Source organism: Berghia stephanieae, chromosome 1, assembly GCF_034508935.2.
Source record: "Berghia stephanieae isolate SIO BIC M18660-M18661 chromosome 1, UCSD_Bste_1.3, whole genome shotgun sequence".
Classification (NCBI taxonomy): Eukaryota; Metazoa; Mollusca; class Gastropoda; order Nudibranchia; family Aeolidiidae; genus Berghia; species Berghia stephanieae.
Window position 1 is genome coordinate 47,082,461 of NC_088360.1, and position 27,054 is coordinate 47,109,514.

The window sequence follows — 27,054 nt, forward strand, 5'->3', positions numbered from 1 at the left end:
ATAATAATAATAATAATAATAATAATAATAATATTACCATCATCATTACTACTACCACCACCGCTACCACTATACCACCATCACCATCATTATTACGTTTCCAATTATTTTTTCTCGTTTTTTAAAATTTGATATCTATCAAAACAGACGAAAATTCCGGTGATTTTTTTAAAGGGTAGTTAAAATATCTACGATTTTATTAGCCCTGAAAACTACGATTTTTATTTTCCTATCTAAAGTAGGCAGGTCTGCTATGACAAGTATCAGTATCAGTTCCATAGTCAAAATAAGACAAACAAAAACAACGTTTATTTAATATTAGGCTTTCGCCAATACTTCATACAATATAATTAAGACAAAATAATGTTACCAATCTCTCCTCATGTATTCGTTTGACTATCGTCACAATAATTACCGTGTTATCTTTGCTCCTTACCCAACCAATCCCTTGCTTCCCGCCTCTTCATCGCGAACCATCTTATGTATGTATTAGCTTCAGGACGGGCAAGCACGGAATCTGCCCACCCTTCCGTATTTCCTCTATAACTTAGAATTCAACTACTTACTCTCCTTACTCAGAAGAGTATTTCTCGTATACTAATTCAATTGTTGAGAAAACCAAAATGGTGGTTGTATTTTATATATTTATTTAGTCGTGACTTTTGAATAAAAGTGTTTTGTTTTATTAGAGGAAATACAATAGAAAATTACATTGTTTTGCAAAAATATTTAGTCTGGCAATAAAAATACAGCGGTAATTACTTTAAGAATAATAAAAAAAAAAGAATTAACAAATTAATTTGTAAAAAAACAAAACAAAAAACAACAACAAAAAACAACAACAACAACAACAAACAAATAAGAAAACAATTTAAATAAATGAGTTTTGAGAAACACTAAAGAAAACGAGGGGAAAAAAAAGAAATAATTTAAATGGATAAACAAATATATTAAAACAACACAAACTAATACTAAATTGATATAATATTAGTAAATTAATAAATTTAATTCAATACTGGAACCTTCCCAGCACAAGTAATAAGGCAATAAATAAGAAAAAGTTCGTTTGCCAAAATCTCTATTTAGTGTACACTGGTTAATAAGGTGGGCTCATTTGAATTAGCCCGACCTAGTACTAGAGAGGCCAGACAGCAAAATCACCGTCAGGCGACGTGACGATGAGATGACGATGTGGGCGGAGTGGAGTGGAGTGGTTGGGGGGGGGGGGGGGTGATAAAAAGAACAGGAGCGTATCCTGGTTTATGTATTACGGGATGCATGGTGATTCGCAATCTATCAAAAATACACACAAATTGATTTCAGTACAAAGTATCAATTTTAAGTAGTAACTTTTGAAATTATCTAATTTAGATTTGATTATTTCGGACCTGGTAATACAGCATATAACTTGAAAAAACAGGCTGGTATTTGCCCACCCTGCCCATTATTACCAGCCGTCCCGGTTAGTAAGCGTGTTATGTGTTGATTAACGCGTTGTGTTTGGAGGATGCTTGATGCTGGTGCCTCCGGTAGATAATATTCTACCGCAAACAGGTAGGGCAAGTTTGCCAATGTGTTGCATTGCAGGGGCTGGCTGGTAACGTTTACGGATGCTAGATACACATTATTTTATGACCAGGTAATAATCTTTTCCTTCTCAACAACGAATAGCTACATTTATTTTATGTTTTGTCTGTGTTGGTGTTAAACAACGTTTTCTAATTAATTTGAACTCTCGCAACCTATTCTTGATAGGAAGATCAGCAAGTCAATACTAATGATGATAATTATGTCAATTGACTTTTCCAAAAAATAGAACGTAAAAACAATTTTGAGAAGCTGCTTAAGGTTGATAAAATATGATTTTTCTTTTCATTATTCCACATTGCCAACCCCTTCTTGATTTTTCATAATAGCATAGTTAGTACCGTTTTATTTTAGTTTTTTTTGGGGGGTTCTTCTCTTTCTGAAGAAAGAAATGTTCCTTTTTAAGTGTTATTTTTTTTTTCTTTCTCTTTCTCTTTTTCTAATAAGCTCGTATAGACCGTCTATATTCATTTTTGCTCATCACTTTTTATTGTTTGTTGGTGGCCGCCTGCCCATAATATGCAGATTCTGATCTAGCTTTTGTTTTCGTGAGATATTGATAAGATTTTTTTGTTTACATCAGTTTATCCCAGCGTGTACGTTTATTCATATCCCCAAACTAGAGTAGGTACATCTTTATTATGAAACAATTCTTACCATGGCGTAAAACGATCCATGACTATAGACCATAGCATTGCTATAGACACATTGACTGTCTAATCCATGGCTTAGGTTATCCTCATAATGACATTATAATGAATATATTTATATAAATTTATTTGTGTGTATGTGTGTGTTTGTGTCGGTTTATATTTGCTGTTGAGATAGTTTGTTTGTTTTTTTTCCAAACTCCTCTGCTTGTTTCATTCATTTATTGATTAGCATGTTATAATATCTTTTTTGTTGTAAACTTGCATACAAGACATAGAGGAATATTATAACAAGTTATGCAATAATACAAGTTTTCAAAACTTTTTCTGACACCCTCACTTAGGACTCACACACACATAAACACGGACACGCACATTATGAGAGAGGTGGTTTTACTGCATTATCATCAATATCATCATCACTTGTGCTTTAAAAATGTGCATGTTTGTGTGTGTGGGTGTGTGTGGGTGTTTGAGAGAGAGAGAGAGAGAGAGAGAGAGAGAGAGAGAGAGAGAGAGGTGGTTTTACTTACTTTTTAAATATATATATATATATATATATATATATATATATATATATATATATATATATATATATATATATATATATATATATATATATATATATATATATATATTTGTTTTGTTTTGTTTTTAATATTTATTTTTTTTTAAATTTATTTTGTCTGTTTTTTGGGAGGGTTTTTTGGGTTTTTAAAAAATTTTTATATTGCTGCTGCCCCCGCCCCCAACATCTATTAACCCTCTTCCTCAGTCCTCATCTACTGCTTCTGATATCACAAAACACCACCGTTAACATCGTCATCATTATCATCACCACTGGTGCTTTAAAAATGCGCGTGTTTGTGTTCGAGGTTGTGTATGTGTGAGAGAGAGAGAGTGTGTGTGTGTGTGTGTGTGTGTGTGTGTGAGAGAGAGAGAGAGAGAGAGAGAGAGAGAGAGAGAGAGAGAGAGAGAGAGAGAGAGAGAGAGAGAGAGAGAGAGAGAGGTTGCTATGCCTCCTATTTTTTAATAAATTTTTTTGGTCTGTTTGTTCGGGGTTTTTTTTTTGTTTTTTTTATTTTTTTGCTGCTGCATTGCTTTCCTCTGCTTTCCTTTCTACGCCCCTCCCCCGCTCCTCTCCTCATCCTCCTCAGTCATCATCTGCTACTTCTAATATCACAAAACGAACACCACTTATATCGTCATCATTGTCATCATCAATGTCATCATCACTTGTGCATTTAAAAATGCGTGTGTTCGTGTGTATGTGTATTTGTTTGTGTGTGTGTGTGTGTGAGAGAGAGAGAGTGTGTGTGTGTGTGTGTGAGAGAGAGAGAGAGAGAGAGAGAGAGAGATTGGGAGAGGTGGTTTTACTTCCTTTTTTTTGTCTGTTTGTTTGTTTGTTTGTTTTGTCTTTTTTTTTTATTGCTGCTGCGTTACTCTCTCTTTAATCCCACCCACCCCTATTAACCCTCCTCCTCTCCTCATCCTCCTTAATCATCATATACTACTTCTTATATCACAAAACAAACACCTAACACACTAACATCGTTATTATCATCAATATCATCATCACTTGTGCTTTACAATGCGCGTGTCTGTGTATGAGAGTGAGAGAGATAGATAGATAGATAGATAGATAGAGAGAGAGAGAGAGAGAGAGAGAGAGAGAGAGAGAGAAAGAGAGAGGGAGAGAGAGAGAGAGAGAGAGAGAGAGAGATGATGCTATTATTACCTAACCTCTCCACCTTCCACCCCTCTCTTTTTCTCTTTTAACCCCCCCCCCCCCCCCCATACTCCTCCTTATTCATCATCTTCTTCTAAAATCACTGCATTATCATTATCATCAACAACGCGCCCAGAACCTTGCGTGTGCATTATTATTATTATTATTATTATTATTATTATTATTATTATTATTATTATTTTTATTATTATTATTATTATTATTATTATTATTATTATTTTATTAATATTTTATTATTATTATTATTATTATTATTATTATTATTATTATTATTATTATTATTATTATTATTATTATTTATATTACTATATTTTATTATCATTACTCTCCTTCCCCTTCCCCTCCTTCTCTTCTACCTTCTCTTCTCATCATCTTTGATTTAGTGTCTCCTATATAATTTATTCTTAAGAAGAATGAGCTGTTAAATACCACAGGTACAGTGATTTTTCTAACAATGCTCTGTCAGTTTCCTTTCACAAGTTCCCGCAACTAAGTTATTCAAGACATTTTCTGCCATTAATGATTCCCAAAGAATTGAGTCCATTTTATTTCTTAAAGTTGCAATTTGAGATTTTAATTAGTAGAACAATCAAGTCACAAGCAGGAAAACTGGTTTGGGTCTGGTTGTGTCGGACTTTGTTTTCTGTCTCCTATGTCCACCTAGCAGTGATTGTACAGATGGGTCTGTTAGTACTGTTAGAGCTTTAATACAAACTAATATTAAACTAATAAACTAATATTATTGCATTCAAAGGATTACAAGCAATTATTATAATGTTAATTTGGTTAAAATCCAATTAAACTCATTGCTCTGTAGCCTACTGAAAATACTCTAATTTGACCACTATGATAAATGCTATTTTCACCAAGATTAATAATAGGGTAATTATTATTTTATTTTGTTTTGTCTATTCTTTATTCTTGCAGTTTTGACTCCTCATCTTTAACATTCCTCTGTGTAGCAAACTCCAAGCTAAAATGAAGACTATACCCCTGGGCCTTTCGGGGTCCACTTTTTGGTCCACGTTCCTTGTGGCAGTGCTTTTGAATGTTGTACCCACGGAGAGTGCTGTGAACGGCAAGACACAGTGTTGTAGATGTGACAATATGAGGCCAACTTATGTTCCTGGTAATGTAGAGCCCCAAAGTGCACCATCACCTTTCAAGATTATAGTAAATAGAGACATTAATGCTTACACTGCCAACATATCTGTGCCAGGTAAGAGTGTTAAATGATGGTTGTTAAATATACTATAGAAGGGGGGAGGGGGATGAGTTGATTGTGGCAGTAGTGAGTTGTGGGTTTTGTTATGCGAATGTTAATTGTTTTTTAAAGGGGGTAGAGGGTTCATTATTATCCTTATTATCGTCATTGTAATTAAATGGAGAAAAAAAAAATTGAGCTTTTATATAGCGCAATATCCACTCAAAGCGCTTTACAAGGGGTCCGTGACCAACAGAAACATTTAACACTTAGGACAGGACATGACACCTGTAAAGCGGTATAACAATTTTTTAGGACAGAGACAATGCTATCAACAGCTGGGTACTCATTTTACACCTGAGTATGGTGAGAAAATGTGAGTAAAGAGACTTTTCCAAGGACTCAACTATGCGCCGAGCAAGGCTCGAATCCAGGACCTTCTGATCCAAAAGCGAGTGTCATACCACAAGACCACATAGCCACACAACATGTAACGATATAGATATTGTAGATTTGGTCCTCACTGTTACTTCTATGTCGGTTGAAATTAAGTCTTCAGTTGTAACCATGTGATTATTAGAAGCATTACGATTAGAAGAAAAACCTTGACATTGAAGTTAATGGGTTAAATAATAATGGATTTGTTTTTATATAGCTTTACTTTATGTCAGTCATGATCAACATTATCTCTGTATTCTCATTTTTTTTGTCTGTCAGTGACTTTGACCTCCATTGATGGGCAAACCTTTCGTTCCTTCATGCTTGTTGCCCACAAATTGCATGAGAAACATGGATCATTCAAAGCCCTGGGTCGCTTTGAGCTGGTGGGAAACACAGATTACGACATCAAGCAAGACTGCAATCATCAGGAGAAGTCATTTAGTGGTGTGAGTAAAAGTTAACTTAGCCATCAAGAAACTATTTTTGGATGAAGAAAATGTAGATCCAGAATATGAAAATTCACTGAATTCATGTTGCTAATACTTTTACCATGTTAAAGAGAAAATTTAGAATGTTTTTTGTTTGTTTTTGTTTTGGTTTTTTATTCCTGATTCTTAGATCTTGTTGGTTCCAAATTCCACTGTATCAAGGAAGTTCAGATACATATTTTTATTACTCATATAACTGAATACTTAAGATCTATTTAGTGATCTCATACAATGTAAGCTATGTACATTATTGTGATTAGAACCTCTGAGGTTTCATGAACTCTTCACTATTTTTAGTTACTGATATTGAATCAAAGTTTATTGATAGTTTAATGCAATTGTGTGTCCTCAACATCAAGATGGTTTGTTTTTTTCATGAAAGACCGTTTTCTGGCAAAGAGTTAAAATAGTCAATCAAAGTCGTTTTCAGTCAAGGATTTTAAAATCATTTCAGACCAATTACAAGGATTTATTACTCTTTGACCTGCTTTATCTTTGCTGAATTCACCCCCTATATTTTACTTTTTACTTAGGTGCTTGTTAGCGAGATCAAAATCTTTTGACTTTTATACTGGTGCTTAAATTGCCTAAAAACATTGGAATCAAATTAATCACAATTTACAATCAGGTAATTACTCACAACAGGGATAGAATAATAAAAAGAAATAGTTCAAATTAGACTCACTAGAGTTAGTTGTTTTTTATTAACTTTTTTTCTTCTAGTTTGCTGCAGTGAGCCACACAAGAAAGCAAGTGAGGTCATTGAGATTTAATTGGATACCAGCAACAAATTATGGCCATATTGAATTCAGGTAATAGATTGATGTCTCTTTTGTATATTAGGTTAATAGAATTAAAACTTAGTTATGATGATGATAGTAGTTGCAATAGCGTATGGCTACACCTCCAAATTCATTTCATCGACCCAGCTTTGGAAGTCTTCCTCCGCCCTAAGACCTATTTCATAGCCATCTGCAAGTCTCGTTAATGGACAGTGGAGGACCATGTGATTGCTTGTCTTTGGAGCTGCCTGTCACTTTTGGCAGGCATCACAGTTCCCAAAGGATCAACACGTTGTCATCGTACAGGAGCTTGCATGCTGCCATGACCCTGAAGGTGATACCAGCCTAGACGCACTCTTGCTGGAACAGTTGAAGATGCGTAGCCAGACCAAGAATGATCCAAACCGGGGTCCTGACAAGGTTCTTCCTTCTCCTGGACTCGCACCTCCAACTTAATGATTATGATGATGACATATACAATGATGATTATAATGCTAATAACATTAGCTCTACCTCATCCGATTTTGTATGAAAAGAATTGAAAACTTTCTCAGTTCAGGTCCGACTTTTTCATTAAGCTTTTTGTGTTTGTGTGCTATGTTAGGGATATGGCTGGAAAACTATTATTCTGCTTATAATAGAAAAAGCCATATCATGAATAATTAAATGTTGTCATTACTTTCTTACCTTAGTTATTTTGCTGCTCTCCTACATTATGCCACACATTTACAATACTATCGGGTTCGTCTTCCCTGCTCAGTTGGAGTTCAACATCTCACTATCCTACACTAGTAGTCACATTTTGTCTTAGACTTGCAAGTTTTATACTATTATTACAGTGGAGTCTAATGGCCCAGAGGGCAGTATCTTGCAGTGACTTGGTTGTACCGTGGCAGGTGTACAAGATATTATTGTTTTCCATAATAGACCGATAGTAGCCCCTCGTATCTGCTCAGTTGGATACTAATTATATAGCAATTATTATGTTTATATTATTGTTATTATTATTATTATTATTATTATCATCATCATCATCATCATCATCATCATCATCATCATCATCTTATTATTATTATTATTATTATTATCATCATCATCATCATCATCATCATCATCATCATCATCATCATCGTTATTTATTTATTTATTTATTAATTGATTTATTTATTTATTTATTAAATTTGTTTACTAATGACACTTTTCCAATCCAAACTTCATCTCCTCGTTTAGAGCCTCATTTGTCCAAAATGACACAAGATTCTGGGTGAGGGAAAAGTCACGTATTTTGTATGACAGCGCACTTGGAATTCCTCGACAGAAAAACATTGTATGTAATAAAGATTTTGAGTTTCTGATTAAGCTCTTGGTGTAGATTTTTAAAGTTTTATTTATTCATTTGAAAATGAAAAATATAAGGATAAAAAAATGGGAATGAAATTGAACTCCCATTCCATTTGACCATTGTTATTTATTTATTTTCATACATATAATAGCAATACATATATCTACAAAATATATGAAAAACATTATATCACCATTATATTCATCATCGTTTCCACAATCACCATAATTAGGTCCCTTTGTATGATTATTATTTTTAACAAAGTAATACCTCTCTCTTTCACCCCATCCAGTACACTCCCCCTATTAACACTGATGAATGTGGTAAAACAAAGGGATGTTTCCGTGAGCCTAAGGGATGCATTGAACCTCAATGCTACTACATACTCACTTGGCAGGACAGCACCCATGGCATTGCGTTTGAGCTGGGTGGTTTGACTGGAGGAGACACTGACAGCTATGTGGCCGCTGCTCTTTCTGATGATACCTACGTGGTATGTGGTGGCTGTCTTGTTATGTGGTATTTTATGTTTGACAAAGATTGTCTTTGTCCGGTCATACATGACCCACTGTCTTAGAACGGTGTTATGTCAGAATAACCAGATGCCAACAAGAAATTTTTTAATTGAAATGACCAGAAATGTGAAATATTAGTTGTCAGTTTAAGAAATTGTATTCATTCTCTTCAAGGTGACATACACTTAATAAGAGTTTCTCTCCAGAAACATGGAAAGAGATATTATTGTAGCAGACATGACTAGAGCATCAACCTTAATTTTTAGGTATGATCAAGTTGTTTGGTTGGAATTTTAATTCTGACCTTAAAAATTTAGGTTTTATTATTTTCATAGTGAATAAATCAAATGTAAAACCGCTTTGAAAATATTAAAATTGAAATATTGATTTGAGAATAAAGAAAAATAAATGGGCCTTAGTCCTACTCCACAGTTCAACCATTTGTGTATTGATACAGTAGGTTTCAAGTGTTTGATTATTTCACAAATCAGTTTTGAGGAGTGAAAACTTATTGTCAAGTATCTTTTTCATATTTGATAATTCAGTCATAAACAGCAGCTTTTATGGCCAAATTTTGTTGTATGTGTTTCCCTTTCCCATATATATATATTATGATTAATTCTTACAATACATCCTACTGTCTAGGGTGACGATACCGTATTTATTTGTGCACATATTGATGAATATGACTCAACAGAGGTTTATTTTGGCAAACACAATGATGAATATGAGACATCCAAAATTGACAAATATATTTCAGCCTTGATTAAAGGGAGAAAGGTGAGTTATTTATCCATTTAATTTAGACTTTTGTTTTTCCTACTGCCTCAGAAGAAATATGATATAAATTTTGAGATGACGAAAAGAAGTAAACCATCTTTCTTTATCAAAGATTTTTGTTTGTAATAAACTTGTCAGGCACTCTTATCAGTTTGGAAAAGTTTGGATCTTCGTTGTTTATTTCAATTCTATATTTAAATGTCCGTATCTTTTCACTTGACTGATTGGTTGATATACTTGCTTTAAACTAGTCTGAGAATTAATTAGCTTGATCCTTGTTTTAGTTTTTTACAATTTATTTTTCATCAATAGATTCTCAATATTAGTGGAGTTTAACAAATCATTTTTGAAAGTAAAAGCCAGGATCCTAATTAAACTTCTCACAGGTCCAAATATTGAATCTTGGGTACGGATAATTATTTCTTAATGTCTCTAAATACTTCATTAATCCTCCTTTTAATCATTTATCTTTTACAGCTATTTGACTATAGTGAAGTAGAACATTCATATATCATCCTACCTATGTTCAAACGATTTAAGGTTTTTATTTCATTTTGCATTCTAGGACAGGATAAAACCACTCTATAACAATTACCTGCTGAAAGAGCAAGGTTCATTCCGAGACAAACGACTCCAATGTAGATTCACAGTGAGCACACATCTGAAATCCCTTAGTTCTAAATTGAAGAATCTTGGGGGATGGCATCCTCACATCATTATGTCTCATGGGTTGGCTAGTGACGGTAAGAAATGGAATTTAATGGGTTTCTGGCTATTTGGAGGTTTGTCTCTAAAATGGTTTATGTTTTATATGGATGTAACAAGAATCAGGTGGTTAGATATTAAGCTTGGAAACGTATCTGCTAATTTTCAAAAAAAATAACCTTAAACATCCGGGATTTGTTCAAGGTTCATCAAACTTTACTTGTAGTAAAGCTTTCAAGCAAGTATCTCAAATGAATTTGCTTTGAAGAAAGAAAATAAATATTCATTTTTTAAAAAGTTATTGGATCTAAGAATCTCATTATTCTGAGAGCAGCCCCTGAGCTACAGGACATCGTGAATTTGGGCTTTGGGTTGGCAAAAAAGTTCCTTGCCATATCATCAATAACTGCACTTGCTTAACCAGTTGTTAGAACCAGTGCCTTCAACATTATTGTTACAGCTGATTCAAAGTTTAATCAAGATTACATTAGTTCTATATCTATTTTATAATCATCTTCAATCTTTGTCTTGTTCAATTGTGGGGGTCAAATTTGTCAGAGAAAATGTAAACTAGCCCTAATCCGTTATTTCCTCTCTGCCTCTGAAAGGTCTTCTAATATCAAATATTTTCCTGAGTCTTGTAACCATAAGAAAAAATTCTAAACCTCTCACCATGAAACCTTGAGTATCGAACTGTGCTATTAAGCGTTTATTGACCAGCTACTCATATTATTGCAGATATGTTGATTTGTTAAGTGTAACTGTTCCCAGATTATTTTGCATCAAATTTTCAAAAGTACTCAGGTTAGCATGCCTCTTTAGCTGTCTTTCACTTTTACCCACTGAGCTGTGATTTTTTTGTTCTAACCTACAATCTATATTATTTATAGGATTGTGGAAAATCACTGCTGTATTGTGCTAATCAAAGTTAATTTGTTTCTCATGAAAATCTACTTGGGTAATACAAAATTAGGAAAAATAATCCAAAGCTACCTACCTACATCAAATCTGTCCATACTTTTCAAATATATTTTGACAAATATTGAACATCATATGTTACAATATAGAAGTAATGACTAAATGCCAAAATTTTCCCCACCCCCTTCCTTACTCGTCCTTTCTTTTTGCAGGAGAACCCCGCCCCATGGGTGTAGGCTATGACGAGTTCCCACATGCTAGTGACGACGAAGTCCGTTTGGACAAAAATAGAGACTACAGTGGCCTGGCAAGCTATCCACTGGTCAAAGCTCACGGTAAACAGCCCTTGTATATATATATATTGTTTTCTCCTAAGTCATCATAAGATGGTTCAGAGCATTATCTATCTATGTGTATGTCACAGAACTTTTTCTATGCAACAGCAGCATTCTTAACTATATTTTGATATTTTTATGACCTTTATATTTCATTCATCTTGCTTGCAACTTTAAAAGATGGATCCATTAATTGATTTTACATCTTGTGTTTAAACTTCTCTTTTACAACGGATTTTAATTAGGATGTTGTCAGTTATAAATTTATAGACTTGATTTTCTAACTTAGCATCATTATTCTTTTTGTTTATATATCTTTATAATAGTATATTAATTATAATTATATATTGAGAATCTCAGATACACGTCAGTTATGGGGGACACTTTTCATTAAAACTGAGGTCGTATCAGCAGGGTTTTGTTACGAATATTAACCAGACAGAAAATACAAAATGAATTTGAATCCTAGTTCAATGGAATGCAAATTTGTCAAATAAGAAGTCCACTGTATAAAATATATTATCTACTATTTAGAAAGGTACAAAACTATTTTTTCAACAATTTACTATGAACTTGACATCTATAAAGGCTAAATAGAAATGAGAAATAAATTAGATTCATATTATAGTGCCCTTATAATTTATTGGGTTCTAAATCCAGCTATTGTTCTTGGTTTAGAATTTTTTGGAGATATTCTTTTTTGTTGACTGTTTTCAGACTGAGTTCGACTTTACTCTAACCCGACATTATATTTTTTTTTTTTTCACCAAGAGAGCAGCAGTAGCAAATCAACTCAGGCTTCAATGAAATTTGAGTTCTATCGCTTTTTTCTCTCTCTTTGTAAAAATAACAATAATCAAACGATCTCGTCATAGATAGATAATAGGAGCAGTTACGGTTTCAAAGAAATTCAGCCTCACTTTAAATAGGTTAATCTACCATAGGGTAGAGATTATGTTTTTAGTTTTGTTGTCTTCTTCTTCGGGTTAAGACAGCCAGCTCCATCTTGTTCACGATTTTCATAATTAATGCTGCTCAGGAGTATACATAAGGTAGATGGAAAAGACATTTTGAAAGCTTCTACGTTTGCCGCATAGACAATTTCACCTGGGAGGCTGTTTCATTTCTTTGCTGTTTTGGGGAAGAAACTCGATTGTCTGTGAGATGTTTTTTAGGCTGGAAAATTGTATGTCAGTGGACGTGATGTACGAGTGCTGTCGGCAGGTCAAAAGTTTCAGCTGAAACTTGGATGTAATGTTAATTTGACCTTGGTGGTATAACTAAAAGTTAATAATACTATCCATTGTGTATGGATTCCGTACAGAACATGCATACTCCATGTAATGTCTGACCATGGCTTTGTAAGCGGCTAATTTTACAGGTTGATGTTTTGAATGTAGTTGTTCTATTTCATGTCTGTCATTATTGTTACACCGAGATATTTAGTTTGGTTTACTTCTACCAGCTTCTGTCCATGCAAGTGGTAATTATGCTGAGACATTCAAATTACTTGTTGGGGTTGAAAGACATTTTCCACTGCTCCTCCCACATCACCAACTTGTTGAGGTTTTGTTGTAATTGAATTTGGTTTGGAGTGCTTTTTATATTTTTGTGACAAGCTGTATCATCTGCAAAAAGTCTTGTTACAGAATTGAGGCTTACGGGTAGATCATTAATAAATAACAGGAACAACAGCAGGCCAAGTAAGAAGCCTTGTAGTACACTAGACTCAACTGGGATATAAGAGAATTTTTCTCCATTTTCTAAGACAGCTTGTTTACAATCTGATAAAAAGTTGTTGATCCGGGTATTTAATTTTCCTCTTATCCCATAATGTTGGACGGGAGACTGTGAATGACTTTGTCAAATGCTTTGCTGAAATCAAGGACAAGCATATCTTCTTGTCCACCTGCATCCATAGCCTGTGTTATTTCTCTGTTAGGCCAATGAGCTGTGTCTCACATGAATGTTATTTGCAGAACCTGTGCATACAGATTCAAAGGATATAGCCTACAGTTGATGCTCCTAAATTTTTTTACACGGCATAAGAATTTTAGACTTAGTTCACCTTTCAATCCCTTTATTAAAAAATACAAGTCCTGTCTTGAAAAGTGTAATTGGAAAGAGTTTTTCTCTTCTTGTTTTTTTTTTTTTTTCGTCATTTACTCCCTTGTTATTCTATTAATTCTCTACTATCCATCCCATCAAACTTTTTCCTTTCTATGCAGGCTGCCTGATGATCATTGCATGGGTACTGTTTTCCTCTGTTGGGTTTCTCCTTGCCAAATACTACCAACCAATGTGGCCAGAGAAACGTGTTTACGACAGGAAATACTGGTTTGCGGTAAGGCCTGGACATGGGTGAAGTATTGAATATGATATACATTCTAACTTAGCCAGTCTTCTTAAGAAAACATTGAAAAAATTGATGTGACCTGTAAACTGCAACAACTTAACTAAACCTTTTCTTATTCCAATTTATCCAGAAAACTTTTAAATCTGAAATTAAGATGACCCACCCCTTCCCCCCAACTTGTCAAAAAGTGTACTTGAGATTTCTTCAGATAATTTGGCAACCATCCAAATCTATTGATATATGAAGTAAAGATGGTTGAAATGAACAAAAAATGTTTTGTCATTGAGTATCAGTATAGGCAAATGGCTACCATGAGGAAGTTACAATAAAGGCTTTATGTATAAAAGTTGGGAAACAGTCAGTCAAACATTATAAGACACTGAAAGATTGATTAAGAATGTAACAATTTTAATATAGCTCATCTTTATGAAGAAAAGTAATTAAAAAAGTCAAAAACAATCTGGTATAGAATTATCCTGTGCATTACATACAGTCCAACCTCTGGATCACGACACCCCCGGATAATGACATGATTTTCTGGTCCCAGATGATGTTGCACTGTATATCCTAGTAGTTGATTTCGTCAGTAAGTTTTACGTCACAGGGTTATGATTTGTATGTATAAGTATGTATAATCTGTCCGAAATGTCATTAAAACAATTTTATTGTATTAAAGTTTATTGTCTTATGTCTTAAAATGCTTGTATGACTTAGTCCTTTTTGTTGTTTCATTTTTTTTTTATCTTTCTGGACAACAGGGCCATTTCAAAGCAATGACAATGGTGTTCATCTTAGTAGTCATTGCCGTCATTCTCATTTTCATTGAGGCAGACGGATACACTTATGTAAGTTTATCTTGATTTTGTTGACACATATATCATCACTACCACTGCCATCAACATGTCTCCGTCACAACCACCACCCTCATTTTTGTTTTGTGATATGACCAAAATGTGCCGTAAGGGCTGTAAAACCCTTAAAAACAAAACAAATTTGTCACAATTAAAGTCGCCACCAACACGTCACAATTTCCAGCATCATCAATAAGGTCACTTCCACCTTTCCATCATCATCATCATCACCAATCCCAACATCATTATCACCACAATAACAATCAAATCAACAGTTACCACCATTACCGTAGTGAAAACAATAGTTGTTGAATTGTTATGAGTCTGTGTTTAAGTAGGCAAGTCCTAAATCTATGTTGATTTAAAAATCAAAGTATGCCTAAAATCCCCTCTTTTTCAATACATTTCTCATATCTTGTTCCCAGGCAAGAGATCTTCCCTACAGGGCCCATCCAATTCTTGGTATCATCATCTTCGTCTGTGTACTCATCTTGGTAAGTTGTTTCATCGTCATCATCATCATCATCGTCATCATCATCATCATCATCATCAGATTCATCACCACCTTCAAAATGTTTTATAAAATGTTTTTTGTCATTCAGAACTCAGTTGATTTAGCTCACTCAAGTTGAACGTGAATTAAAATAAAATGGTTTGATTGCTCATTAATGAGTTATAAATGTTATATAGAAGTAACGAAATTGATGTCACTCAGCTCTTGTTATCCTTTTTAGACAGCTATTTTGATAGTTACTACTAACTAAATTATATCAGAATATAAACGTTCACGGTTTGACTGGCAGATGTTGTGAGTACTTTCCTTGAATGCATAGCATCAATAGAAACTTCCTTTGAAAATTGTTGGTAATCTTATTAACTATTTTTAATCCATGACATTAAAATTATATTGACAAGAATAATCATCACATCCCGATTTCATGATCAATGATTATGTTTAAGCTTTGTCTATTTCATGGGAATATCTTGAGCTTTCTATTTTCCCGCTTTTCATTTTTATTATGAGAGAAAGATAGGGGCAGCTTTGTGTCAGTTGTAATTTGAGAAATCTGCCTATTAGTGTTGGTTAACACCATATTACCAACAATCACAAAGATATGTTCTGGCTGTTCCAACTGTAAAGAACCATTGCCTAAACCCCTAACTCTGATTCGTGCGTTTGGCTGATACATATCCTACAAATTTGGGAGTGTTAATTTGACACCCAGAACTTGGATATCTTTTGTCACTGGATAATTCGACACCCGAAACTCAGATGTATTTTGTCACTAGATAATTTGACACCCAAAACTTGGGTGTCTATTCTCACCAGATAATTCGGCAACCTGAAAAGTTGAGTCTTTATTTTAACTTGTTTTTGTTATTGTTTTCTATTACAGTCCAGTCCAGATAATTCGAAATCTGATTAACCGAATTTCTTTTAAATCGAAGAAAATACGATGTAATGAATTATTTTCTTCTTTTTCTATATAAAATATTCATGGTTAATTCGAATTCGAACAGTCGTTATTCTCTTTATTCGAAGTGCAAGTGCTTGCCCATCACTAGAAAAAAACAACTCTGGAAGGTCATAACGAACTGCCTGTTCTCCGTATCCACCCTCCCACGCGTTTTAATGACTGAGCTGACTAATAATAATAATAACTAGACCCCTGAGGCATGTAATGGCGTGTTGTTCCCTCTCCGTCCCACCCGCCCTCTCTCTTCTTTCTCCAAATTGACCAGCTGTCTCGCGTCATCCCTCTCTCCTTCTCGCGCTCTCATCACTAAGACTAACTTGTGGTCTGCTGGCCGCTGGCTAACAAAGGGGGTTGGTTATAAATAGATCTAACACACAGTGATAACCACAAGCTGACCAATACACTGCACGAACAATCATAGGCCACACCCCACTCCACGCGTTTCTCTTTCTCTTCTGTGCTGTCTTTCTTTATTGATCGATGGATCAAGATCTAGAAGTAGAGGGCCTACACAGCATGCAGTGTTAACTACTACTCTGTGCTATTGTGTAGCTTGTAAGTGTAAGGGCCAGGGCACGGATTGGCCAGGGCCAAAGCATACGTGTACAACAAGGGTACAACAATATTACAACAGTAATATAACCCTGATACCTGGAGTCAGGTTTAGTTATTTTCCTTGTTTGGAGACAAATCGAATTCTGATAAATAGAAGTCATTTGCTTTTCCCACCCAATTCGAATTATCAGGACTGCACTGTATTTTTGTCTATTCCAAAATACAAACTGGCAACTTCTATCATTCTCAGTTTGTCTCCCATACTCACATAGACCGTCAACAGTACATGTATAACTCTCTCTCTTCATATTTCCATTACAACAATGAGCTCATAACATCAGACCTACAAATATGTATGCAGTATCACACCTTTCTCTCGGCACACCAGGCTTTCAATTCATTCAGACTCCATCCAACGAGTAGCGCACACTACATTCTATTTATTTGTTTAGACATTTGTTTTGTTTTGTTATGCAGGCGAAGGGTTTGCATTCGAATTGTTCATGGTTTGAATCATTTCATGCCTAAGCATTTTTATTAGTCCCTGCCTTCAGACAACCATTTAGCCTTACCACCATGCTGATAATTTTACACAACTCGGGTGGCGAATAATCTAGTGTCAAGATACACCCGAGTTTCGGGTGTCAAATACCATTCCGCACACATTTTTGCCAGCCCATTTTTTATCAAGGTCAAATTCTCTGAAAGTCAAATTTTTACAGACAAAGCTTTTGAGTTGACTTTTACCATATCTGTCTTCTCTCTAGTCTATCAAATCGCATTGACATTGATTGTCATCTGTCATCATTGCTATCATATCACATTGATTGTCATCTGTCATCATTGCTATCATATCACATTGATTGTCATATGTCATCATTGCTATCATATCACACTGATTGTCATCTGTCATCATTGCTATCATATCACATTGATTGTCATGTATTCATTGCTATCATATCACATTGATTGTCTTGTATTCATTGCTATTACATCACATTGATAGTCATCTATCATCATTGCTATCATATCACATTGATTGTCCATGTTTTCATAGCAGTCATATCACTTTGGTTGTCATCATTGCTATCATATTACATTGATTGTCCATGTATTCATTGGTGTCATATCACTTTAGTTGTCATCATTGCTATCGTAATCGTATCACATTGGTTGTTATTATTGTTATTGTATCTTATTGATTGTCATTGCAATCATATTTCCATGGACAGCCCTTTATTGCTCTCCTGAGACCAGGCAAGGGACATGACTGTAGGAATGTCTTCAATTGGCTCTACTGGATCTTTGCTACTATTGCCAATGTCCTAGCCAGTAAGTCCTATATCTCTGTATTCATATTTCTTATCAGATTCGGATTGATTTTGTATTATATTTTTGTTCTATTTTCTGCTTTTTACTGTGCGATTCTTTTTTCCAGTTAAGTACCCACTGAATCATATTGAATCCATTGTACCAATGTGAGATTATTCACCTCTTGGCATACAATGCATAGGATACTGAGCTAAGTACATAATGTCAGTGTTGGTGAGAATTTTGTTGTCTTTTTTCCGCTAATCCTTTGCATAATATCTCAAAAGGTAACATCCCACCTCTTTCTCGTTCTTCAGAGCCATTAGGCCCATGGAGCTGGAGTTTATCCCGGTTTCTATAATGTGAAATGGACAATAGCAATTGCTTGCTACCCTTTGGACGGAAAAATTCTAAATGTATGATGATCATATAACAGCAAATCGTTTTTAAAAAACAATAATTGCCCTTGTTTGATATCATCATATATTTTTGCCTCTACTTCCAGTCCCCAATATCTTCATTGGGATGAATTTCGGCAAGGCAGCTGTACCATGGTGGGCCACATGGATTCTCGTTTTCTGGGTCATCTTCCACATCATCGTAGAAATCACTCTAGAGATCCACCAGTGTGTCACACACAAGAAGAACAAAGGTATCCATTCTTTGTCCATTATTTTTGTTTTTGTATATTTTAGAAACCCACTTTTCTCTCTCTCTCTCTATTTTTCTCTCTCTCTCTCTCTCTCTCTCTCTCTCTCTCTCTCTCTCTCTCTCTCTCTCTCTCTCTCTCTCTCTCTCTCTCTCTCTCTCTCTCTCTCTCTCTCTCTCTCTCATATGAACAGGCTTTTCTGTTATCTTGGTCGCTTTGTGAATTGAATTATTTGTTTCGTAAATAAGTCAGTAAATTTTTAAAGATTAAGAACCAATCGTACTCATTGATAGTGTGCTCTGTTTGACATACTTAATTATTATTGGTTTCAAGATTGGATTGCCAGTTCTCTTATTTTCACATTATCCTTTGCAATTATTTACAATTCTGGTTTTCTTCTGCAAGCATTTGCAATTATGAAAACTAGTCCTCAATCCTCTGCAGTTCTGATATGCCAATTTATAATTCATTAATTATCTGATGTTTCACGTATGTAATAAATAAATACTATTAAGCGCATTCCCATGCATCCTTTTACTTCATAACTTTGTTCTACAGTGTTGAAAAGGGGGGGGGGAGTAAAGGGAGAGAGAGAGAGAGAAAGAAAGAAAGAGAGAGAGAGAGAGAAAGAAAGAGAGAGAGAGAGAGAGAGAGAGAGAGAGAGAGAGAGAGAGAGAGAGAGAGAGATCACATTATTTGATCCTTTTGGAATTGAATGTTGAGCTACTGAGCTATATTTCTTTTTTAAATTTTGTTTTTCTTCGCCATTCAGAGAAGAGGAAGAAACATGAGCTGTTGAAAAGAGACTATCCAAAGCAACACCACCCAGTCCCAGAACCTGCTGTGAGTTTTATGCTTTTGTATTTTGTGTGTGTGGGCATCTATATGTATGTGTATAATATATATATATATATATATATATATATATATATATATATATATATATATATATATATATATATATATATATATATATATTTTTATATATATATATATATATATATATATATATAGATATAATATATGTGTGTGTGTGTGTGTGTGTGTGTGTGTGTGTGTGTGTGTGTGTGTCTACTCTGGTGTTATTTCCTTTTATCTGTATATTTGTGTAGGTACATGTATTTATTACATAATAGTTCAGCCTTATAGAGTCCATTATGTTTAATTGTTTTATGAAGTTTGAATTACTTGGTTATGATTGTTACATGCTTCTTCTGAGGTTTTAACATTTATTTATTTATATAAATCAAAGCTTTTGATTAGCGGTTTACAGGTGTTGATATTTGACATTAGTGGTTGTGCAGTCTGTGTATATGTCCGAGTTAGAGACAACTGACATGAATCATGCTGTTTAGCTTTTGTTGAGATTAGTACATTAGTAGGAAATACATTCTCCTTCAAAATTAAATAGCCATGATTGTTTGTTATTTGTTGGGTTTTTTTTTTTTCTCCAGGGCCGTCGATTCAAGAGATTCATGCTGCTTCTCCACTTTGCAGTCACCATCCTCATCACTCTCATCATGGTTATCATCATTGCTGTCTCTTAATTCATCAACACCAACACACAGGCCGGACAGATTTTATAGAATTGTTACCTGAATATCTTCGTTGTTCTCATCAAGTTCTGGATACTTGTCCCATCTCTTTTTATATAAATTCTGCGTCCAAGTAAAAATAAAATGTTCAAAATTGTAATATGATTTAATAATTGGTCGATTTTGTGTTATGAGACCCTATCCATATTTTTTCACATGATATTCGGTTACTGGATGGATGGGTACCTTAGCAGGTCTGTGTTGTTTGGAATTGAGAAAGTCAATATCCATTCTTTCTCCTGGATAGAAGTCATCCAAAAAAGATAACATGTATCTCTTTGTTATCAAGATTGAGGCAATATTTTAAAATCATCATCAAAGTCTCAACTCTTATTAAAAAATCTCTTATAAGAATTTGTGAATCTTTAAAAAGAAAAATGTGGTTTTACACAAAAAAATTTTTTGTTTTTTTTATTATCATGTTTTTCTTTTTTCTTTTCTTTCATTCTTTCTTTTTTTTTTTTTTTGGTCATCCTTACATCTCATGACATACATATTGATAAGCAAGTCATAATGCCTGTCTCACTGAAATGTATATGTTTGTTCCCTCTGAAAATTAATTTAGAAAAATACAAATGTTTGAAATAAGAAACTAAAAATTGGAACTTAGTAGCATAAGACAATTGTCAAAGTTAGATGCCTAAATTTTGTTTTCTGCGTCAACTGGTTCGCATTACAAATTTCTCTCATTTGTTTTTATCAAAGTGAATATTAAGCTGCTAGAGGTTATTAACAGTAAAATGTAATGTACAAAAATGATTATAACAGTTTTTTTTTTTTTAAAAGAACAAAATACTAAACACGGAATATTTCACACTCCGAATTCTTCTTCAGCATATATAAAAAAAAAAAAAACCAAAAAAAAACAATTGAAATTGGCTGAAGAAAGGTTTTGAACCTGTTTAGTATTTTATTGTTTTTTGAAGATGTTATATTCATTTGTGTACATTATTTTGTACTCAACTTTTGATGCTTGTCTTTGTGAATACGACCAGGCAACTATTGACGGCCAGAAAACAAATTTTAAACAGATATGAAATTTCATTAAGGCAAATTTACTGTACTGCATGATCATAATGATCATTTAACATATTCTAGATACAAAATAATTAAAACAGATTTTGGGCGAATGAGTTAAACTGGCAATGCATGAGAATCAAATTTTAAACTGTTCTGCACATGATTTTGACAGTGCATGTTGTGTAATAATTTATATAATACTCTGGTGTATTTATTTATATTCATGTGAAGTGTAATGATTTAATTTGTGAAAGCATATACGGTAAACGTGACTTGTAATACTGGTGTCTTTTGTTTTTTTTTCCCTTTAATATATTCATTTTACTGCTGAGATTATCACATCTTCATGGCAATCCTTTGGTGAAGATCAATTCTTTTTCTTTTTTTTTTTTTGAGGGGGGGGAACTTGAGTATCAGTTTTTAGCACCAAATGTTTATGACGCTGATTTACTGCAGTAGAATAAAGGAGGTTTTCCAGGACATTTTCAATTGGTTTGATTCTTTGAAAAGTTATTTATATGTTTGTAGTATTGTACAACCCAGAATGACCATATCATTTGCAAAACAAGAAAAAGGCGAGTCCTGTTTCACAGGCTTATGTGACTCAAGTTATTTGGTGTTCTGAGCCCTATCTAGTTATTCACCCTATGGTAATCAATGAGTTGTGAGTTTGTCAAACTTAATGGTAATTGACAAAGAACAGGTTATGATTATTTATTGTTTTATGTTAAATCGTGATATTCGCTGTTAAATTTTTAATCTTTAAATTTTGGACGAATTCCTGTTTCTTTTTGAAAGTTTGTCAATTTAAAAAAAATCTTATTAGCATTTAATAGATTTATTTTTATTTCTTTTATGGCCAGGGTGATGTTTTATGATATATTTAATTACATGCATATTTGCTGAATTTTATTTTAACCCTATCACTGGCTGGGATATTCAACACTTGCTGTCTCCCCCAACATGTGTACTACCCTTCCACATAATTTTCTGTTCATGCTCTTGAATGAAATTATCTGATTCTGTTAAGGTCCCGGTTAGGACCCATTGCATAGAGGCAGTCAGATGGACATATCTGTCAAGGATGCTTTTGTTTTTATAAATATTCCTTTTGGTTGATGGTAATACATGGTAAGAGGGGGAGGTAATTTATGATTAATCTTTTGTTCATCGATGTTACATCTCCATGATTTTTATTTGCTCTTCTCGTCTATAAAAAATAAATACGGGATTTTTATTGGCAACAAATAACACTTTATTTTTTTTGTAAATCACTGAATCATATAGGTACATATGAAATTACAGGAATATTCATAAATTCCTTTTGCTCTCTCTATTAATTCAAATTATTTTTTTTCTTCACTGCCTTGACAACTGTTCAGTACCTTTATGTTAATGTGCCTTCCTCTTAGAAATACAAATCGCCTTACAGTTTACTATAATTATAAATACATCGTATACATCGACAGTCATTTCTGTAAATTTAAGTTTTCTAAATAGGTAATCACCACAATATGAAAAATACTCTGCCTTTTATTCAAATATTCCTCACCATACTTTTTAACATCTGTATATATGCTATAAAGCTCTTTACTTTATTATATTGATCTTTATACACAGTGCAGGACAGATATATAGATATCACAGGGACAATATAAGTTAGAAGATATTCATTTCGAGACCCAAGAACAACAACAACAAAAAAAAAAAAAAGGGAAACACAGTGACTATCTGATAAGAATCAATTGTAAATTTTGTGAACTGCAGAATATCATTGGTTCATAATCTAAATTGAAAAGCAGATTGGGATCTTATGGTCAAAGCTGCCTCAATATAACATTTTTATATTTGGTTTAAAAAGAATAAGAAAAGCTAATAAAACAAAAAAGGAGATAGCAATGTTGACTTAAGCGTGATGTCTATATATTTTTGTCAATAAATCCATGCTGCACTTTTGTTATATTATATTGTTGCATAGCCAATCTGCTGACTTATGGTACATTATCGATTTATTGGTGCTATTTCTACTTTATTTGTGATATAAACGAAATTTATCTATCAACTCCTTACATGAGAAAGGAATTCATAATTAAGTTTTAAATCTTATCTTCTCTTGAAAAACCTCACTATTGTTAATCCGTTTTAAAAAATTCATTTCTTCAGTACAGAGTACGAAATTAGATCCAATGAAAAAAGTATATCAGTTTAGGAGGTTGATATTGACCATTTTGTTTTGTATTTTTTTTTCAGAAAAAAAAAGATTTTGTTTTGAGCCAAATTAAATTAAATATAATGAAAATGAAAAAAATGAATTAAATCCAATTAAAAAATTAACTAGTTTAGGAAATCGATATTTTGTTTGAGATGTGTCTCTTCCACTTGAAAAATGTTTTATCCCAATATTTAACTTTATGAGCTGAATATAATCAAATGTTGGTTTACATATATATTTAAATATACATAAAGCTAATCTCATATTCTGTTATAATGATATGGTAATTCGAGAATCCATTTACTTTTAGTTACATCTTTTCTCAATGTCATTTTCATTTTCAATATTTTTCTTAAATATATATTTTTTTTTTTTTTACGGAATTCTAAGAATCTTTTGATTATTTGATGCCGTCTCTGGTCTTTTTCTTATTATAAAACCGTCTCATTATTCCAACCTCTCACAAGATGTTTTATTCGCTGATTGTTTCTCAAGAATGCTGTTTTATACTCGTTTTTATAGAAATTTGTTTGGATAATTTTTTCTCTTTTTTTTTTTGTTATTATATATAAATATTACTTTTTAAATCATAGTAGACTAAACTAATAAAATAATTAAACGTTCAAAAGCTCTTTTGGTTTAATTTTTTCCTGAAAAGCTCATTGCCTCCCTTAATGGGTATAGTATAGGTGTGCTATAAAATGACATTTCATTTGATTGATGGTCGTGGGGAAGAGGGAGATCACAACAGTTTCTGCTGGGTCGCGCCCAATCCTATTACCTAGGTGGGGTCTTTTGACTTCCCATGGTAGGCAGGAGGTCACTAGCTGTGTTTTCTATCACCCTCTATATGTTTTCTGTGTTGCTTTCAGTATTTGCCTTGGAAAAGGATTACTTTCTGTCCTGGCCCTTGGCTGAGAGGGAAACAGTAAAATGTGTTAGATTTGGGAGATACTTTTTTTTTCCTTGTAAATTATCTCTTTGTTATGTACTGACAGTTATATTTTTGTTTTGTTTTGTACATATCTTGTAGACATTGGAGTGTATTCCTCTTAATGGGTTCTTGTACTTGTGTCCGAATGAGACTTAGGTGATCTCAAATAAGTACATTGATGGTGTCTCGATGGGGCTCCTGACCTCCCATAGTGGGCAGGAAGGTACTTACTGTAACTTCTAACTTGCTTTCTGTCTTTGTCTTGGAATGAGATTACTTGGTTTTGTCCTGGCCCTGGTCGGATACCCTGGCTGAGAGGGAAACGGTCAAATATATAGTTAGTTTTGGGAGATTATATTTTTTTCCATGTAAATCATCTCTTTGTTATGTACAGTTGTTTTTGTTTTATTCTTAACGTATGATTTGTAAACATTTGAGTGTATTCCTCTTAGTGGGGACTTGTGCTGGTGTCTGGGTGACTTTAGGTGACTTCAAACTAAGTACACTGATAGTGTGCTATTTTAACCTTTTCCCATTGTCTTACTTTTTCCTCAAGTCCTTTTATTGAATTTTTTTACCATCCAATCTTCTTCCTTTTTACTGGCGCTGATATGACCAAAATGTGTTGCAAACGCCGTAAAACCCTTAAAAGCAAACAAACATTGATGGTGTGCTCTTGGAATCTACATCTGTTCCCTAAATGAACCAATTCCCCTTTTGTCTTAGATTTCTTGGGTGCTTTAATTGTAATTCTAAAATCTTTCGCCAATCCCATTTACTGGTGCTGATATGTCCTAAATGTGTTGCATGCTGTAAAGCCCTTAAAAACAAAAACAAACCACCATTTTATCCCAGGCCCCATATCGCTCATTCATAGAATTATTATACAGTGTCCATTAAGTCTTTTCCTGATTTCAAACACTGACTATTCTAAAACCGTTTATAGATATTTGATCTAGTTTTCACCATCTTCTAAGAAAGAGTCATACATTTATGGCTCTTAGTCCTCAATCTTCATTAGATCACCAAAGTTAGCAAAATGAACATTAACTTAAAAGACCTCATTTTTCTCTCCTCCTGTTTCGGAATCACAATATTGCACCAAAGTTCTCTTTGTGTAAAACAGCCGAAATGTAGCTCAACGTAGTTTGGCAGACCATTACAGGACATGAAAACGATTTTTTAATAAAGAAACAACCAACAAAAGAAAGAATGAAAAGGGTATTTATTTTAAATTTGCTGAGACACGAATTGAATGGCAGATGCACAAAGACTTTTAGGCCCACCTCCCATTACTGTAAATGTCTATTTAGATATGCCAGAACTTCATGCACAGTTTGTGAATCGTTTCTCTCAAGTTCAATTCAAAACCAAGACATCGGGTTGAGGGTGTCTAATGCAAAGCAATACCTACATCGAACATAATCCTAAGGGAGACACATCAAAATGTGTGTGGGGTGTGTGCCACTCGTTAAATCAAACCAAATCATAAACAAGACATCAGCAAGTGGGTGTGTGATGCAAAACGCACATGTTATTAGGTTAGTGTTCTATTACCAGCATTGGTTTGACAATTTGTTTTGTTTTCGTTTTTAAGGGTCTTACGGCGCTTGCAAATTACATTAGTCATAATAGCGCCAGTAAAAAGAAGAAAATGGGTTAGTAAAAAGTTCTAGAATTACAAGTAAAGAACCCAAGAAAAGGGATGACAAAAGGGAATTGGTTCAAATAAGAAACAGATGTAGATGCCAAGAGCACACTATCAAAATACTTAAGTTTGAGATCACCTAAAAGTCTCATTCAGACACATGCACAGGTCCCCACTAAGAGGAATACACTCAAATGTTTACAAATCATATATAATATGTAAATAAAACATAATACAGTGCATAACAGAGAGATGATTTACAAGGAAAAAAATATCATCTCCCAAAACTAACTATACATTTGACTGTTTCCCTCCCAGCGAGGGTATCCGGTCAGTGCCAGGACAAAACCAAGTAATTTCATCCCAAGACAAAGCATGTTGGAAAGAAGATAAAGGGGGATTGAAGACACAGTAAATGGCTCCCTCAGAGCTGCCAACTTGGACAAAGTCATTTGGGGGACACATTTCAGTGACAACAGAACGTCGCTTATTTACACTAAAAATATGAAATATTATACTCACCAGAAACTCTTGTCCTGATATTAACGTCAAATCATGGAGAGTGTCGTCATGGTGGTCTTTTCACATCATAATTTAATCACATCATGCATAGTCCTAATTTAATTAGTTCCTAATAAAATAATATTACGAGTCCACATTTATTAATATAATATATATATATATATATATATATATATATATATATATATATATATATATATATATATTATATATATATATATATATATATATATATATATACATTAGTATTTACACTATTTACAATTACAACTCATCCATAGTTATTACTCCTTGTTGAGAGCTCTTGCTGTGGCTGTTTTACATCGCTTCAGCAACTCTGGAGCATTTTTCCTCTCGTGACACACTACATCTTTTTGTTTTAGAATCATTAGGGATTCTAGTGTTTCAACAGACATTGATGACCGA

General features: G+C 33.7%; 1 protein-coding gene across 2 annotated transcripts in view; it reads left to right on the forward strand.

Annotated features, from left to right (window-relative positions):
- LOC144976405 (putative ferric-chelate reductase 1) overlaps positions 1-24,152 on the forward strand; it is a 36,464-nt gene extending 12,312 nt beyond the window's left edge. The window contains exons 1-16 of one of the 2 annotated variants that reach the window (XM_078920694.1): positions 1,262-1,639; positions 4,915-5,206; positions 5,909-6,078; positions 6,844-6,932; positions 8,133-8,229; positions 8,537-8,737; positions 9,405-9,539; positions 10,105-10,282; positions 11,375-11,497; positions 13,726-13,841; positions 14,612-14,698; positions 15,130-15,198; positions 17,970-18,069; positions 18,554-18,700; positions 19,470-19,540; positions 20,152-24,152. In XM_078920694.1, the coding sequence (XP_078776820.1) occupies positions 4,966-5,206; positions 5,909-6,078; positions 6,844-6,932; positions 8,133-8,229; positions 8,537-8,737; positions 9,405-9,539; positions 10,105-10,282; positions 11,375-11,497; positions 13,726-13,841; positions 14,612-14,698; positions 15,130-15,198; positions 17,970-18,069; positions 18,554-18,700; positions 19,470-19,540; positions 20,152-20,244 (1,917 nt within the window). In that variant the 5' untranslated portion in view covers positions 1,262-1,639; positions 4,915-4,965 and the 3' untranslated portion in view covers positions 20,245-24,152. Of the gene's footprint in view, positions 1-1,261; positions 1,640-4,914; positions 5,207-5,908; positions 6,079-6,843; positions 6,933-8,132; positions 8,230-8,536; positions 8,738-9,404; positions 9,540-10,104; positions 10,283-11,374; positions 11,498-13,725; positions 13,842-14,611; positions 14,699-15,129; positions 15,199-17,969; positions 18,070-18,553; positions 18,701-19,469; positions 19,541-20,151 lie in introns of those variants that run through there. The other variant, XM_078920685.1, reaches the window with a different exon arrangement.
- Positions 24,153-27,054: the final 2,902 nt, after the last annotated feature.